The sequence below is a fragment of the Danio rerio genome, chromosome 21 (assembly GCF_052040795.2).
Source record: "Danio rerio strain M-AB ecotype USA chromosome 21, GRCz13ab, whole genome shotgun sequence".
Taxonomy (NCBI): Eukaryota; Metazoa; Chordata; class Actinopteri; order Cypriniformes; family Danionidae; genus Danio; species Danio rerio.
The window spans coordinates 2,835,317-2,854,538 of NC_141041.1; the positions used below are offsets into that span (position 1 = coordinate 2,835,317).

Genomic DNA, 19,222 nt, shown 5'->3' on the forward strand with positions numbered 1-19,222 from the left:
GGGCAGATTTGTAATGTTAAACATAATATGTTTGTTTAAATATAAATTGCAACCTCTGTTAAATGTAATAAATCTTGTTTTAAAATTGTAGCTACCTGCCGGTTATTAAACAGTCCACGATTCCCAAATACTGATGTCCATGTGTTTCATTTATTGAACACAGTGAAAGCTAAAAATATAAACAAACAAAGCAATTGTTTACACAAACACAACATAATCAAAATTACATAAAAATAAACAAAATACACACAATGTTTCTTTTACCGTGTTATTAAGCATCTTTCAGGATGTGCACATTTGTACCAGAACTTTCTTAGCACAGTGCTGTATAAGCACTGAAAATAAATGCTGCATCGGATGAACTGCATTTTAAGTGGTTGCAAAGCATTTTAGGAGCTGAATATAAACAAATTAAATGTAGTAATGTTCAACTTAATTTGTTTGTTTTAATTCAGCCCATAGATTTTTTTGTAACCTCTTACCTTAAAAAATGCAGGAAATCCAATGCATCAAGTTTTACAATTGTAGCTACCCGCCGGTTAAACAGTCCACGCCTCACAAATACTGATGTCCGTGCGTTTTATTTCTTGAACACCATGAAATCTAAAGTAAACAAACAAACACAATGTAGTAATGTTCAACTTAATTTCTTTAAATTCAGCCCATCATTATTAATCAATCTTATTCAGGCAACTTAAACTAAAAATCAGGTTCAGATTAAAGTAATGTACATGCTCCAAGACTTCAATTGAATTACTAATAAATTAGTCTAAGACTGTTAAGGTAATCTAAAACACCACAAACAATCTTGAGTGTCTGAGTTAAATAGGTTTATATGAATAAAAGATGAACAAGGTCTTGTATTGCAGCTTGTGCTGTAAAGCAACAGAGTTTACAGAAGAAGATCTGATGGAAATAAATTAGGCAATAAAACTGCAGGAAGCACCAGACGCTCCTGCTGATTAGAAACCGTCAAACATCTACATCTCACAGGATCTTCATGTGCACATTTGTTCATGAACTTTCTTAGCACAGTGCTGTAATTACTACAGAAATTATGCATTGGATTTTCTATATTTATTTTAAGGTAAGTGTTTGCAAACCATTTTCAGGGCTGATTTGTAATGTTTAACTTAATGCATTTGTTTGAATTCAGCCCATATAAATTGCAACCGCTTTTAATTTTAATAAATCCGGTTTTACAATTGTAACTACCTGCCGGTTATTAAAGAGTCCACACTTCCTAAATACTGGTGTCCTTGTGTTTTATCTATTATTGAACACAGAGAAAACTGAAAAGACAAATACACAAACCAAATGTTTCACACAAACACAACATAATCAATATACAGCAGAATAAACAAAGTAATATACAATGCTTCCTTTGCCGTGTTATTAATTAAGCATCTTTCAGGATGTGCACATTTGTTCCAGAAAGTTGTTAGCACAGAGCTGTATAAGCACTGAAAATAAATGCTGCATTGGATTTACTTTTTATTTTAAGGTAAGTGGTTGCAAATGATTTTAAGGGTTGATTTTAAACAAATAGTAATGTTCAGCTTAATTTGTTTGTTTAAATTCAGCCTATATAAATTGTTTATAACCACTTACCTTAAAAAATAGTAAATCCAAAGAATCTTGTTTTACAATTGTAGATACCTGCCGGTTATTAAACAGTCCACGATTCCCAAATATGATGTCCATGTGTTTCATTTATTGAACACAGTGAAAACTAAAAATATAAACAAACAAACAAACAAACACACCAAAAGTTTCACACAAACACAACATAATCAAAAGAACATCAAAATAAACAAAATCATATACAAACAACGTTTCCTTTACCATGTTGGCCTGATACCAAGAGTAAAACTTAATCAGGAGCATTTAACGTGTCTGAGATCTCACCAACTCTCACAGGTTAAATTAATCAGGGAGGATCACGTGACCTCCCACTCAAGCCAAGCGGAAAGAAGGAGATGTTGTAAAATATGCATATTGTAAAATAAACATACACCAATACAAATTAAAACAATGAAATACAAAAAAACAACAACAAACAACCAAAATACAACCAAAATACAAGCTGACCGATCTAGCGTCATGTAGTGTGAACGCCAAAATGACTAAAAGACAAGACATCAAGTCATGTAGTCTGAACAGAACAACGATCTGCCGATGTTAAAAATCCTGTAGTGTAAATTAGCCTTAAGCGTGCAGAATTCCACAGATTTTTAGCCCATTATTGATTCTTATTTACTTGTGTAAATTTGCATTTATTCAGTTTTAAATTAATTTCAGTATTATTGACTAATATGAAAATGTTTATAAGATTTGTTTACAATACAGTTTGTAAAGTACCATTTTTTGTCTTTTATTAGATATATTATATGAGAGACTTGCTTTTGTTTACCAAATAAAGTGTATATTTTATTAAGGTGTATCCATAATTGGCCCACCCTGTAGATGGATTTGCATTGTAAACATTAAATAAAATTTAAATTTAGGCGTCACTTTAAATTTACCTCTGCATCGACTATGGCCCCTATACATAATAATCATCTTTTTCTTCATTCTTTTTCAGATTCTCTATTCTCTTTCTGGGAAAAGAACATTCTGAAATGCTTTGAAAATCAATATTATCAATGTGTTTGCAAATTTTTTCGGAATTATCATCATTATTTAACCTGCTCCCCTACCACTTATTTCGTTATTTTCAGATTAGACATTGTGCTTCCTCTCTGTTCTCTGAGATTCCCTCTCTGCCTAAAAAGTCTCCATGGAAAGAGGTATTTAAACTGAATGTTCATACGAGTGGGATTATTTCTGCAATTATTTTGTCAAAGGATAATTCTCATAACATTAAAACTATCAGGGCCTGGGAAGAGGAACTTGACTTAAGAGTTTGAAGTTGACTACTGGAGTGCAGTATTGGACAATGTGCGCAGTTTTCTGAAAAATGGACACAATTTATTGCATTCTTTAATCACTTAAAAACCTTAGATGTGGATTGAGTGAAGGCACATGTGTGTGTATGTATGCATATATATGATTTGTTATTGTAATTTTATTTTTTTTTCTGTATTTGTATTTTATTTTGTTTATTTTTATTTTATTTATCTATTCATTTGTAGATGTTGATTGTTTTATTTGGGGATTGTTTGTGGATTGTTATAAAATGTAAAATGCTATTTGCTAGATTAAAAATTCCATGACAAAAAATAAATAAATAAATAAATAAATACATAAAATTTATAAGGGGATTACCTTTATTTTTATATAGTAAGGTTTTAGTTATGATACTCCCAAAATAATTCTGCATAAATCCGCAGATTTTTAACAAAATTCTGCACAGAAATAGCAAAAAATGTCCGCAGATTCCGTCTGGCCCTACCGATCAGCATTAGCAACAAACATAATGTTGAGAACATATTAAACACTTTGATTTCATTAGTTCAATAATGGAGTCATTTAATATGTTTTGCTTTTTATTTCTCAGTTAAAACATGTGCAGTCAGTGTAAAACATTTCACAAGGCACAAATGCATTACATCATTATTAATAAAGCCCTATTTAAGCCCTTATCATGACCAAACCTCAGTTTAACAGCTGAATACAAACACAAGACCTGCATCAATAAATCAGCAGACTGAATGAGCAGATGAAGACATTAATTCAGAAACGATCAAATACACAATTAATTCTTAGATGAGCTCAGTTTCATGAAAATAGTCCAGCTTTTCATCAGAAATCATCAAATACAGGGCTAATTCTTTCCTCCAGAGTGATGAACTTTCTGGTGATACTCCAAGGATTTTAAAAAAGTGAAGCTTTTTTTGCATGATGAGCACTCATACGGCTTTTCTCCAGTGTGAATCCTCTCATGGCCTTTCAGTGATTCTGAATAAGCAAAACTCTTTGCACAGTATGAACATGTGTACGGTTTCTCTCCAGTGTGAACCCGCTGGTGTCTTTTTAACTTATCCATTGATCCATAACTTTTCCCACAGAAACACAAGTGAGGCTTCACATCAGCGTGAACAGGAAGGTGTCGCTTTAAATATGCTGCATTTCTAAATGCTTTATCGCACTGATCACAGCTGAAGAGCTTTACTCCAGAGTGAGTGAGCTGGTGATACTTGAGACTGTTCTTGTGTGTGAAACTCTTTCCACATTCAGTGCATGAGAACGGTTTTTCTCCAGTGTGAACCCTCATGTGCACATTCAGATTTCCTTTATCGGAGTAACCCATCCCACATTGAGTGCAGGTGTACGGTTTCTCTCCGGTGTGAATCCTCATGTGCACTGTCAGATTTCCTCTATCTGCAAAACCCTTTCCACATTGAGTGCAGGTGTATGGCGTTTCTCCAGTGTGAACTCTCATGTGTAACTTCAGCGTTCCTTTATCTGCGAAACTCTTTCTACACTGAGTGCATGTAAAAGGTCTTTCTCCGGTGTGAATCCTCATGTGTATTGTTAGATTTGCTTTACAAGTAAAGTCCTTTCCACACTGAGTGCATGTGTGCGATTTTTTTCTGGTGTGAATCTTCATGTGAATGTTGAAGCTTCTTTTGCTTTTGTAAGTTTTTCTACACTTCGAGCAGCTGAAAGATCCTTCGTCTCGAGCTCTTCTAGCTTGCTTTTGTCTCAAAGTCTCTTTAGTCTTTGAACTGACCGCATTTCCATCCTCATCTGTGGAAAGATTAGGTTTATTAAACCAATGGTGTTATTACAAATACTTATTAATAATAATAATAATAATAATAATATTGTTAATATTAATAACAGTAATAATTATATTTATAATAATAATAATAATAATAATATTAATAACAATACTACTACTAATAATGATAATATTTATAATAATAATAATTATTATTAATAATTATTAAGGCTACATGTTATAATATAATAACATTTGTAATAATATTAATAATGATAATATTATTAATGATGATATTAACAATAATAGTAATAATAATAACAATAATATTTACAATAGTGATCATTCTTATTATAATATTAACCCTAATCATATTTATATTAATAATAAAAATAAATAATAATAACAATAATATTAATAATATGAATACTGTTAATAATAATAATAATAATAATAACATGGTTATTAATATTAATAATGATATTAACAATAATAATGATAATAATAATAATATGGTTGTTAATAATGATATTAACAATAATAATAATGATAATAATAAGATTGATAATAATAATAATAAAAATAATAATATTTACAATAATAATAATAATTCCAATTATAATATTAATACTAATCCTATTTATAATAATATTATTAATAATAATACTAATATAATAATAATATGGTTATTAATATGATTAATTCTATGATAATATAGAATTAATAATATTAATAATAATATTAATAATAATAATAATATTCATAATTATAATAACAATTATATTAGAAACAATAATATTTATTATTATTAGCATTATTATTATTATATCATTAGTAAAATTTATATAATTGTTATATTAAGAATAATATTAATAATAATAATGATAATATTTATTATAATAATACTTATAAAATTTGTATTAATATTATTAATAATAATTATATTTATTATAATATGATTGACAATAATACTATTAACAACAATAATAATAATATTAAAATCAATAATAATAATAATAATAATAATAATAATAATAATAATAATAATATCGATCATATTTAAAAAAATCATAATATTAATAATATTGAAATTCATTATTATTGATATTCAATGACAGTCATTAAAGAGAGAGAATGAAAACACAAACCTGTCTCTTCCTCTTGGATTCTGCAGGGTTCTTCCTCAGTCTCCATCTTTACTACAGTATATCGGTTGTTTCTCCTGCTGTAATTCCTCCTGTTTGCTTAAAATGGGGATCTTCCTCAGCATTTAAACTCTGCTGAACGGTTGTGGGAGTGGCTTTGCTGAACCTGTGAATTGAGCTCATTTAGCAGACTATCAACACATTCACAATCACTCTCAGTCCAGCTTTAAACTCGAATCTTTAAACAACAGCACACAATGGGAGACTTATGCAAAACATTGGATGGTCACAACTTATTTTAATGGTCCATTTGTTGAATTTAAGTTGCATCTACATGCCAACTAATTATCATTAGATTACAGGTCGACTGTTAGGTTGGGGTTGGGGTTAGTCTAAGTTGACATGTATTTGCAAAGTTTGTAATAGTCAGTTAAATGTAGGAGCAGTATCAGCAGATAGTCTACTAATAATACTCAAACAGACCAACAACATAAAGGGTTACCCATTTGATTAAGTATACTTATGTAATGTAGATGTATTTTGTATCTATGTAACATGTACAGTTGAAAGCAGAAGTTTACATAAGCTGTATAAAAAGGCACATAACAATTTTAAAAAGGTCAGATGTTAATGTGACTAAACTTTTGATGATCACATGTGTTTCTGTTCTGCTTAATAGCAGAATAATGAGAGAGATATTGTTTGAGAAATTCTTGAAAGTCAAGTTTACACACAATAAGATTATTCTGCCTCTGAAAGAGCTCAGATGATGATGTCAAGGTTTTAGAAGTTTCTGATTGGCTAATTGACAACATTTGAGTTAATGTGAGGCACAACTGTAGAATAGTATTGAAGGAAAACCTCAAACACACTGCTTCACTGTGTGACAACATGGGAAAATCAACAAGCCAGAATCAACAATAAAGCCAGATTAGAATTTGCTAAATGACTCTGGGAAAAAGAGTATTGTTTGGAGACATGTCCTGTGCTCTGATGGAGCTAAGATTGAACTGTTTGGCCATAATGACCAGTGTTACATTTGGAGGACAAAGGGGAAAACGCACAAGCCTAGGAACACCATCCCAACTGTGAAGTATGGGGGCGGCAGCATCATGGTGTACACAGCAGATGGCATCATGAAGAAAGAACATTATGTAGAAATACTGAAGCAACATCTCAAGACATCAGCCAGGAAATTAAAACTTGGCCACAAATGGGTCTTCCAAACAGACCATGACCCAAAGAATACTGTCAAACTAGTTCAAATGTGCTTTAAGGACAACAGAGTGAATGTTTTGGAGTGGCCATCACAAAGCCCTGAACTCAAGCCTATAGAAAATGTGTGGGCAGAGTTGAAAAAGCTTGTGCGAGCAAGACAGCCAACAAATCTGACTCAGTTACAGCAATTCTGTCAGGAGGAATGGGCCAAAATTCCTGCAAACTATTGTGAGAAGCTTGTGGAAGGAGACCCAAAGCATTTGACCAAAGTTATACAGTTTAAAAGCAAAGCAAAACAAAATACCAAGCAAATGAGTGTGAATATTTGACTGTCTAGAGATGAATAACAAATTCGCTTTAAAAAATTATCGCATTACTCTGGCATTTAGCAAATGTAAATCATTTAGGTAATCCTACAAGACCTAAAATAGGAAACGTTTAGTCTGATTTACCATCAGACATTTTTTTTTAAAGATGTTCCTTTTATTAGAGTGTATATAAACTTCTGGTTTCAATTGTATGTACTTACTCCCCGGGCCATTTATATCGTAGTTGATATTTAGTCGCATCATGTTTGTGTGTCATAACATCTAGTTTTTACGAGGTGGGTTGTTGGCCTAATGCTTAAACCCCATTCTGGAGGACCAGGACATACACACAAACACTACAGACAATTTAGCTCAGGGGATATTAAGTTATCTGGTGAAATTGTATTTATATCACAGTATATATCACAAAATAAAAATATATTACAATTTTACATTTTTCCAACATCGTATTACTTATATTACTCACATATTCAATTACAAATTTGCTCCTTATTTATATCTACATACAGTTTTTGACATTAAGGATGTGTTATATGCATGCTTTCTAACCTATTCTAGATTGTATTTCTGTGAGCTGGTATTAGCCTGAGAGCTGCTGTTAACTGCTGTTTTTTTGCTCAAAGGGTGTGAAAACACACCTCTTATCTTTTCTATGTTATCTATCTTTGGCTTATGTGCTTCAGCGGTCACAGAAACATCCTGTAAAATAAGGAATAATCAGCATGAACATCTGTTTTACAGCCATTTTTTATCTGGAAACTTCCAGTAACAACTAAACAGCAAAGTTGTCAAAGCAGCATATACAGTTGAGGGCTAAAACATCGCCTTTCAATGCGATATTAACATATTATAAATGTTTCCCAAATGATGTTGAACAGATTCAGGAATTTTTCACAGTATTTCCTATACTATTTTGTCTTCTGGAGAAAGTCAGATTTGTTTTATTTCGGCTAGAATAAGAGCCGAAGTTTTAAACCCATGTTAAGGTCAATATTATTAGCCCCTTTAAGCAATAGTAGTTTTGGATTGTCTCCAGAACAAACCACTGTTATACAATGACTTGCCTAATTACCCTAACTTTACCCTAATTAACCTAGTTAAGCTTTTAAATGTCACTTTAAGCTGAATACTAGTGTCTTAAAGAATGTCTAATATTATTTACTGTCATCATGACAAAGAGAAAATAAATCAGTTATTAGAGATGAGTTATCAAAACTATTATGATTAGAAATGTGCTGAGGAAATCTGCTCTCCTGTTACCAGTCTAGGGTTGGTGGGAACAATAACAAAAGTGTAAATAAATAAATAAATAAAACGTAAATAGTCAATTTAGGGTCTTCCCCTTCTCCTGTCCCAACTCACAATGATCACAACAAGTTTATCAAGAAGTAACAAGGTTTATTTTTTTCTTAAACAACAAAAGATATTGGAAGCATCTCTTCGGAAGGGGATCCAGGCCAAAATAATAAACAATAGACAGCTAACTTGCGGGGAAATAATCCTAACTTACCTGCTCAAATAAAACGTATCCCAAATAAAACTACAACAAACTTCCCTTTCTCCCTCGCTGCCACAAACCAGGAGAAAACGTTTGTAAAGTAAATGGCGATTCCCAACCTACAGCTTCTATTTAAATCCAAAATAATATATAGTTTTAATAAGTGAAACAGCTCACAGACTCAGATCTAACAGTGAGTTTAGAAAAGAAATTAAGTGTCAGCAAACAAAGCCAGTCAATCCAACACAAAGATCCATCTTTTGTTAAACCTCCAGTTTATATATGCTCCCACTCACAACACAGCTGGACCGCAATCAAGCGCAGCACTAGAGGGAGAGAGAGACCTGCTCATGCTCCACAGCGCGCAACTCAACATCAGCTCAATATATATATATATATATATATATATATATATATATATATATATATATATATATATATATATATATATATAAAACAACAAATATATATATATATATATATATATATATATATATATATATATATATATATATATATATATATAACAACAAATATATATATATATATATATATATATATATATATATATATATATATATATATATATATATATATTGAAATGTTTTCTTCTTTTTAAAATATTTTTCAAATGATGTTTAACAGATTCAGGAAATGTTCACAGTATGCCTGAAAATATTTTTTCTTCTGGAGAAAGTCTTATTTGCTTTATTTTGGCAAGAATAAAAGCCGTTTTTAATTTTTTAAACACCATTTTAAGGACAATATTATTAACCCCTTCAATGTATTTTATGCTTAGTAAAGCTTGCATGTGCTTGCATGAAACCCTCAAAACTTAAACGACACCTGACAACCAAAACATTCTGAATATGTCAACAAAGGTTGATCATATTCTATTCTGAAAAAAAGAACACTACATTCGTTAACAAAAAATCATCGCGCTACGGCCAGCGTTCCACAAAAAGCACTTCGGGCCTCATTTTGTGCATATCAAATAGGAAAATCCAAAAAGCCACACACCATATATTTCAAGAGTTCCCACTTAGATATGCTTGGCATTTATAGCAGGTTTGGCATGCTGTCCCGGGAGAGAACCCTGAGCTCGGAGATATTTGAGCCCAGGGCTCCCGCATGGTCAATAAGCATATCAGGGGATCCGAGATCAGGTTGGTCTTGATCGCTCCCCCTTTAGAAGGGGAGATAAAGGAGTAGATGGGGTGGAAGAGGGGATTGTTCTAAAAAAAAGATTTAGCAATCAGAAGAAAGTGATCCATTTATAGTAAGTTAGGATCATTCTGATTGGATTATTACTGATTAAGGCCGAGTGGCCAGCAGTGCTCAATCATATCACGTGCTCCTCTCGAAATAAGTTTGTAAAATTTCACTTTTGACTGCTTTGAATGGATACTTTTTTTTTTACCCATTTTTCCATATTAAAATATTATGTTGGGTCTTGAGATTGAACTACTTGGTGGGTCCCGGAATAAAAAAGTTTGGGAATCCTTGCTATAGGGGAATTGATTAACTCAATCAACCGTAGTGTATGAGTGTGTGTGTGAGAATGAGTGTGTATGGGTGTTTCCCAGTACTGGGTTGCAGCTGGAAGGGCATCCGCTGCGTAAAACATATGCTGGATAAGTTGGTGGTTCATTCTGCTGTGGTGACCCCTGATAAATAAAGGACTAAGCCGGAGAAAAATCAATGATTTGTTCATTTTTATTGTACATAGTAAGAAAATATGCAGACGGTGCATAACATTTCACAAGGCACAGATAAAGTAAATCAATAACAAAAAACCCTTCGCTCAGTTCCATATAGTTCTTACCGAACAGACCCAAATCCTAGCCTTTCATCTTGTTCCTAGTCTAAATATCTAAAAACACTTATATGGAAGCATTTTCTAGACAAGCTTAAACATACTGTCTGGTTTTCAGAAATAACATACTAAAATGAAGGGAGTTTTTCTAACAACAAGCTAAATAATGAGCTAATGGGGCAAGCTAATTAATCTTATTTTTCTTTTTGAGATGAGAATATTTTGCTTTCCCCATTGGCAGATTATTTGTACAATATCAAGTTAAAACAAAATCATAACATTAATACAAAACATTTTTAAAAATTAAGTTTTACATCATACAATGTCAAAATTATCCGTAAATGAGCGTTTTTTCTGTATTTTGTGATTAATGTTTTCATTTTTCTCTCTTTATTTCTGCTTTTTGAATTGCATTATGGGATCTTGAACTTTCTTCCAACAACTTTTAACCATAAAAAGCTCAAAAAATATTGTCATTTTCATTAGTCTGCAGTGATATATTGTCTGTGTTGGTGTTGTATATTACACTACAAACACCTTGTAATAAACTGACAGCACATTTTCTCTTATTTTACAGACATATTTCTCAATATATTATTTCAAACTACTAAAATAAGACTGCACAATATATAATTTCAGCATTAATATTGCAATGTGACACACTGCAGGATATGCAATGTTGAATTATAGTTGACCAGGAGGTACAGAACACAAGTGATTTACAGAGTCACTGCTAAGTTTAACTATACAGGGGGGGCCATTATATGGATACAGCTTAGTTGGTGATAATAGCGTCCTGTTTGAGTAATAATATATGTCAGTGGGCTTGTAAATAACTCATGAAAGAATAAAGCTACTTTTAAAACCAAGCACACTATTGTTTTTCTTGTGAAATTCCCAATAAATTTATTAATGTGTATCCATATAAATGGCCCACTCTGTAGTAGAGTGAAAGTTTAGTAAAATAATAAAGTATAAAGCGTGTGTTTTTAAGGGCTGTGACTGTGCATTTATAGAGTTTCAAATCTGACAACATTTGGGCACAAGAAATTATGCTGTTTGGAGGTGTAAAAAAGATTAATGGTGTGTTTAATTATTTATATTTATGAAAAAAGATTCTTACTTAGAATTAAGTCTTGTTTCTAGTTCAAATATCTACAGAGCTCAGCATAATTCAGTACAGCCCATTTTGAAAATGAATATTTTTCTCCATTTCTTAGTGAATATAGGCAATGTATTTTGGTGCATTTAAACAAAACACATATATTTATTAAAATAATATTTAAAAATAGTCACCAAACATATATAGAAATTGAAAGATAATACAATCAAATTCATGCAAAAAATTGAAAAATAAATAAATAAAAATTGCAAACATCAAATTTCTTTATTTTTCCTTTTTTTAAATTTGTATTTAATATTTTTCTATATCATATACATTTGTCTGTACTAGTTTTTGATCGTTATCTTAAGTTATTTTGTTAGATTAGCTCCAGATTTGGTTTCAGTACTGACAAATCCAGGGGTGGCCAACCCTGTTCCTGGAGAGCCACCTTCCTGCAGATTTCAGTTGCTACCCATACCAAACACACCTGAACCAATTAATTAGGACCTGAACACCACGTGATAATTACAGGCAGGTGTGTTTGATATGGGTTGCAACTGAAATCTGCAGGAAGGCGGCTCTCCAGGAACAGGGTTGGCCACCCCTGCACTAATCTAATGCATACACAAATATAATTTTGTATAGCTTCCTATTAATAATATGAATTTATAAGAGAGATTTGTGAGGGGTGTAGACATATATGCTGAGCACTGTACATTTTAAAGCAATTGGCAGATCATTGCTTGTGTTAAGGAAAAAAAAAAAATCTTATTTTTGGCTAATTTCTTCCAAACTTAAAAAACAAAACAATATTTTTTACTTAATCTGATCTTAACTTAGATATTTGTATTAGACAAAGCAAAAGTAAGAAAAGCATTTTTTTGCATTGCGATTATTCAATTTCTGTACCTAAATACTGTTAGACTCTCTAGAAACATCAAATAGAGCTAGTCAAACCACCTAATTGTATTCGAATCGCAATATTTAACATAGAAAAATGTAATAATGCATCCTAAAATGTCAATAAAAGTCACTGTTAAACTGCAGAGTTAAATTTTCAACATTAAAAGTCGACAGAGCAGGAATCAACATCCCATAATGCCATTCACAACGGCAAATAAACAGAACACGTCCTTAAAACACAATGGCTGCGTCCGAAACCGCCTACTACTCAGTAGGTACTGCATTTGAATTTAAACGTACTACTCGGCCGTTAGAAAAGTACGGTCTATACAGTATGGATATGAAAAGCATGAATGGAATTCGGACGTACTACATCCGCCATTTTGTCATGGTCACGTGACCTACCTGCGTCAGTTGCGTCGCTTTACTTCCATTCATGAATTCGCTCGCGGGGCATTATGGGATAGCGCAGCATGCATGGGATGCGCACTCCGGAATCTTGCCGGAAGTAGTAAGTCATCCGGGTACTTCTCGAATACTGTTTTTCGAATTCTATGAATTCGGACATACAACTCGGCTCGCATACTGATTTTGGCGTACTATATAGTATGGAAGTATGCGGTTTCGGACGCAGCCAATATTTCACAGTGTATCTGTAGTATTTCTCACTCAGGCAGCATTGGGCATCGCTTTTTTTTAATATGAGCCCTCAGACTAGGCAAATGAACAAACCTTTTCTTGCAATGTGAGCACTTGTGCGGCCTTTCTCCGGTGTGCGTTATCTCATGAGCTTTCAGGGATTCAGAATAAGCGAAACTCCTCTCACAGTGCGAACAGGTGTACGGTTTCTCGTCGCTGTGCACCCTCTGGTGTAATTTTAATCGAGTTCCCGTCACGAATCTCTTTCCGCAGTCAAAACACATGTGAGGTTTGTCTCCGGTGTGCATACGCTCGTGCTCTTTGAGCTTTTGCATTGACGTATAACCTCTTCCACAGAAGCAGAAGTGCGGCTTTACGGCAGCGTGGACTTTCCGATGGCGTTGCAGGTATGTTAGTAGAGTAAACGTTTTATCGCACTGATCACAGCTGAACGACTTCACTCCGGTGTGATAGAGCTGATGGTTCAAGAGTTGCGTTTTAGATGTGTAGCTCTTCTCGCACTGAGTGCAAGCGAACATGCGTTTCTCTCCGGTGTGAATCGTCATGTGATATTTGAGGGCGTTCGTGTCAATGAATTTGTGTCCACACTGAGCGCACGAATACGGCTTTTCTCCAGTGTGAACTCTCATGTGTCTGGTAAGATCTCCTAGGTGTATGTACGTCTGCCCGCACATTTTGCATGCATGCGGTCGTTCTCCGGTGTGAAGTCTCATGTGTATGTCCAGCTTTACTTTATCTGTGAAGTCCTTCCCACATTGAGTGCACGTAAGCAGATTTTCTCCGGTGTGAAATCTCATGTGTCTTGTAAGATCTGGTTTACGCGAGTAGCTCTTTTCACACTCGGAACAAGCAAATTTTTTCTTGACATCAGTTTTTTGAGCTTTTGGTTGTCTTTGAGTCTTCTCCGTGACTTTGTCTGCATTTTCTTTAGTGGCATCGAGAGGTTTTTTAAATCGATTTCGTTTGTCTTTATTCGCTTTCACTGCACCTAGAAATAAACAAATAGAAAATATATTTAAAATGGTGAAAAATCAGCGTTACAGTTTAAGAAAGTGACTTTTAGTGGCATTTTAGTTGCTAGTTTAAAATAATGTACTTAGGCATGGGCTGGTATAAGATTGTAACGGTATGATAACCTTCGATAAAAATATCATGGCTTCACAGTAGCACATTCTTGAGATTATTGCACTAAAATATGCTCTCTTTAAATGTCTGGGAAGAAAAACAACATTTTTTTTTCCCTTTTGAAAACAATATATTACATTTTTGAAAGATTTATAATAGAAAGTTATAGTTGAAAGCAGAAGTTTACATACACTGTATAAAAAGGCACATAACCATTAAAAAAAAAAAGTCGGATGTTAATGTGACTAAACTTTGTCTCTTTTAGGTAAGTTAGGATGATCACATGTGTTTCTGATATTGTTTGAGAAATTTTTATAACTTTACTTGAAAGTCAAGTTTACAGACAATAAGATTATTCTGCCTCTGAAAGAGCTCAGATGATGATGTCAAGGTTTTGGAAGTTTCTGATTGGCTAATTGACAACATTTGAGTTAATTGGAGGCACAACTGTAGAATAGTATTGAAGGAAAAGCTCAAACACACTGCTTCCTTGTGTGACAACATGGGAAAATCAACAAGCCTGAATCAACAACAAAGCCAGATTACAATTTGCTAAATTACAAGACTAATGGAGACATGTCCTGTGCTCTGATGGAACTAAGATTAAACTGTTTGGCCATAATGACCAGTGTTACATTTGGAGGACAAAGGGGAAAGCGCACAAGCCTAGAAACACCATCCCTACTGTGAAGTATGGGGGCGGCAGCATCATGTTGTGGGGCTGTTTTGCTGCAGAAGGGACTGGTCCACTTCACAGTATAGATGGCATCATGAAGAAAGAACATTATGTAGAAATGCTGAAGCAACATTTCAAGACATCAGCCAGGAAATTAAAAATTGGCCACAAATGGGTCTTCCAAACAGACCATGACCCTAAGCATACTGCCAAATTAGTTCAAATGTGCTTTAAGAACAACTGAGTGAATGTTTTGGAGTGGCCATCACAAAGCCCTGATCTTAATTCTATAGAAAATGTGTGGGCAGAGTTGAAAAAGCTTGTGCGAGCAAGACAGCCTACAAATCTGACTCAGTTACAGCAATTCTGTCAGGAGGAATGGGCCAAAATTCCTGCAAACTATTGTGAGAAGCTTGTGGAAGGAGACCCAAAACATTTGACCAAAGTTGAACAGTTTAAAAGCAAAGCTAAAAAAATACCAAGGAAATGTGTGTGAATATTTGACTGTCTAGAGATTAATAAAATATTCTCCCCAAAAATTCTCTCATTATTCTGGCCTTTAGCAAATGTAAATCATTTAGGTAATTCTACCAGACCTAAAATAGTAAACGTTTAGTCTGATTTACCATAAAAAAAAGAAAAAAAATGGTTATGTTCCTTTTTTAGAGTATATGTAAACTTATGTTCAATTCAATTCAATTCAGCTTTATTTGTATAGCGCTTTTACAATGTAGATTGTGTCAAAGCAGCTTCACATAAATGGTCATAGTAACTGGAACAGTGTGGCTCAGTAACTGGAACAGTGTGGTTCAGGTTTTAGTGTTTAAACTTCTGGTTTCAACTGTATAGTGTTTAAGTAATGTTATGTAGAGAAAAACGTCTGTAAAATAACAGAAAATGTATTTAAGCAGGCCTGTCATGATATCTATTTTTATGCTGTGAAATAATTTTATAATGTGAAAATGCAAATCCTAAATAAATAATAATGAACGACAAGAAAAAAGTGCAAGGTAAAAAGTAACACAGGCTGCGATATCTGCTATGAGACCTATTTTCAGCTGTCAGATACCCACATGAAAATATACTTTAGTAATTTATAGTGAATACTAGGCATGGGATGAAGGATGATGCCCGTTTTCAAGGTATAACACGGTTTGGAAAACTGAAGGTTTTAAAACCACCAAAATTTTCTTTAGTACCGTTTCTAAGGTAATGTAAAAGATTTTTATTTACTTTTTTTGTTTGTTTTTTAGTATCTTCAGGAGAAAAAAATATATCCAAAAATGATGTTTTAAATTGTAGAGAAAGCTGTGTGTTTTTGAAACTAATGAAGACAGCAGAAGTCAGTGATTAATTTTAATTATTTAGCCTGCATTGTTTACTGCTCCAAAATATTTTAAATGTCTCAAAATATAACACATTGTGTTCAAAAGGGGGGGTTCAAAAGTTTTTTTTTTACAGACATTTAAAAAGAATATATTAACTCAGAGCAGTAATGACAATACCGTGAAACCGTAATATTTTTATCCAAGGTTATCATACCGTCAGAATCTTATACCAACCCATGCCTAGTGAATACTGCGGCATTTATTAAACCATAAAACAAAAACAAAGTTTGTGCATCATAAAGAATAACATTCAGACAATTTAAGAGTTGATTTGAATCTTTTATCTCAAATAATGTCAGAGTTTAATTCATTTAAGTGTTTACAGTGTATTCAACTTAATGAAAATATGGATTTGTTACTGTAAATAAAATCAACAAAGGCTGTAAAAATGCTTGTGCATTATAGAGAATAATATTTAGACAGATTTCTGAGTTGGTGATGGTGACTTCACAAAGTGAGTTAAGTTTTACCATATTTACATTAAAAGTTATACTAAAATTATTATGAAATTTAAAAAAAAGTGGTGAATCCAAAATCTTTCTTTCTTGTGCAATAAGCAGGATGTTTTTTCTGAACATTTTGGTCCTGGTTTTATTGTATGATTTCATATGGTTGAATTGTTTAATTCATTCGTATGTAGATTTTTTTAAATCGAGAAATTAAGCCTTGTGCAACATAAAGGACACATACTTAAGTCATATTTTTGACATATTGGCTCAAATTTTAACAGAAGCAAAGAATTTAATTAGTTTGAAACCGAAATGATGATCATCTAATGAACGTCAAACTAACCGCGGTCACTCCGTCCACTGTTATCCAGTGTTTAACGGCAGTTTTTCATCGCAAATTTAAATCAGCTAAATTTAATTGGAAATACAAAATATTCTAACCTGCTCGTTTCTTTGTAGCGTCGTGTCTCATTCTGCAGGGTTCTTCCTCAGTCTCCATCTTTACAACAGTGTCAGTTGTTTCTCCAGCAGTAATTCCTCCTGTTTGCTTAAAATGGGGGATTCTCCTCAGTGTTTAAACTCCCGTGAACTGATGTGGGCGGAGCTTCATTGGCTACGTCATCTCCGCATTTACACTCCCTTGAGTAATCCAGATTTACGCATTTAACGTAAATAATCGTTTATTTAAAAGTGCGGGAGAGCTCACAACTTTACACCCTACAATACCCCTATCTGAAATAACAAGTATATTCTACACAGGAACAAACCCATTTTTTATGAAGAAAGGGTAAATAAAAATATTTGGTCAGTAACAGACATAATGGATGGAAGGGGCAATATTCTAGATTACAATACTTTCACTCTAAGACAGGGATTTGCTTGTCATCCAAAGCAAATTTTCACTGTTATTAATGCAATATCCTCATGTATAAAATATTAATGAAAAGTTACCTATCCTATTCAAAAATTACTCCAGTCCTTCTCTTATTATACACTGGTGAGATTGAATTCGATAATAAACCTTGCACTAATAAACATTTAAGACAAATTATTATCCAATCTGGTTTCCCCTATCAAGTATTAAGAAATAAGTTATTTCATTCAGTGGATAAAAATACTGTTTAATATTTTAGAACAACATATCTTAAATTTCCAATTCTCCCCAGGGCAAAAGAAAATTTTAAATATTAAATTATATATATATATATATATATATATATATATATATATATATATATATATATATATATATATATATATATATATATATATGTGTGTGTGTGTATATATATATATATATATATATATATATATATATATATATATATAATTTTACACCTGAAATTTAATTTAGAAAATTCACCATGCCATTTATGTAAACACTTAACTGAAGACACAAAACATACACACACACACACACACACACACATATATATATATATATATATATATATATATATATATATATATATATATATATATATATATATATATATATATATATATATATATATACATACACACACACACGTTTTTTTTTCTTTTGCAGTGCCGTTCAATTATTTTGGAAATAAGTACAAGACCGGTTGATAATAAAGAATGTGGATGCTGAAGGTTTGACTTTTAGATTACAAGATGTACTATATGGAATTACTAAAGATTGCTCTGTTTTGCATGATTTGATAAATATGATCATTGTATTAGTCAAATATTTTATTCATTAATGCAGATATTTCAAAACACCTCTATTACTCATTGTAATAATAAAAGAATTTAAAATATTTTCAGATGCCCTGGCTAAAATGAAAACAAAAATTGCCTTAAAAATGTTTATTTGTATCATATAACTTCCCATAGCTGATATCTGTGTTGTAGTGATTTTCTTTTATGTTTTCATTTTACCCTTGATTTTATTTTAGCTTGAATGTTTTTTTATAAATGACATTTTTTTGTATTTCTGTTTATTATTTTTGTGATGAGCCTGCCATATGTGATACACAATTTGTTAAGTGGAATCCCAGTTTGTTGTATTTTGATTTTGTATTTTCAATAAAAAAAATAAATAAATAAATAAAAAAGGGTGGGAGAGTGATTGTAGTCAATATTTAAGCCAGAGATTTTCTTTCAAATTGTTTTTATGTCATCAGTGTGTGAGTTGAGCTCATTTAGCAGATACTTCTCACACTCTACATTCACTTAGTGCTGCATAAGTGCTCAAATTATCATTTAAAAACCAGACAATCA

General features: G+C 32.4%; 3 protein-coding genes and 2 long non-coding RNA genes across 15 annotated transcripts in view; 2 read left to right on the forward strand and 3 right to left on the reverse strand.

Moving 5' to 3' along the window:
* Window positions 1–19,222, forward strand: part of LOC147838686 (uncharacterized) — a 1,589,207-nt gene that overhangs the window by 745,322 nt on the left and 824,663 nt on the right. The gene's annotated exons all lie outside the window — the stretch shown is intronic.
* The window catches only part of LOC147838694 (uncharacterized), a 200,245-nt gene that overhangs the window by 127,266 nt on the left and 53,757 nt on the right, over window positions 1–19,222 (forward strand). The window lies entirely within an intron of this gene.
* The window catches only part of cert1b (ceramide transporter 1b), a 355,936-nt gene that overhangs the window by 51,017 nt on the left and 285,697 nt on the right, over window positions 1–19,222 (reverse strand). The gene's annotated exons all lie outside the window — the stretch shown is intronic.
* Window positions 3,459–5,909, reverse strand: bif1.1 (BMP-inhibitory-factor 1.1). Its single transcript, NM_001423376.1, has 2 exons — window positions 5,815–5,909; window positions 3,459–4,692 (listed from the first exon to the last, which is right to left on the reverse strand). The coding sequence occupies exons 1-2, from the start codon at window positions 5,858–5,860 to the stop codon at window positions 3,767–3,769; spliced, it is 972 nt and encodes a 323-aa protein (NP_001410305.1). The 5' UTR covers window positions 5,861–5,909; the 3' UTR covers window positions 3,459–3,766.
* bif1.2 (BMP-inhibitory-factor 1.2) lies at window positions 10,557–18,147 on the reverse strand. Of its 10 annotated transcripts, none has more exons than XR_015519385.1 (4): window positions 17,420–17,528; window positions 13,350–14,328; window positions 12,820–12,925; window positions 10,557–12,213 (listed from the first exon to the last, which is right to left on the reverse strand). XR_015519385.1 is itself a non-coding variant. In XM_087299093.1 (3 exons), exons 1-3 carry the CDS (start codon window positions 17,475–17,477, stop codon window positions 12,883–12,885), a joined length of 1,080 nt encoding a protein of 359 aa, XP_087155219.1. In that variant the 5' UTR covers window positions 17,478–17,528; the 3' UTR covers window positions 10,557–12,882.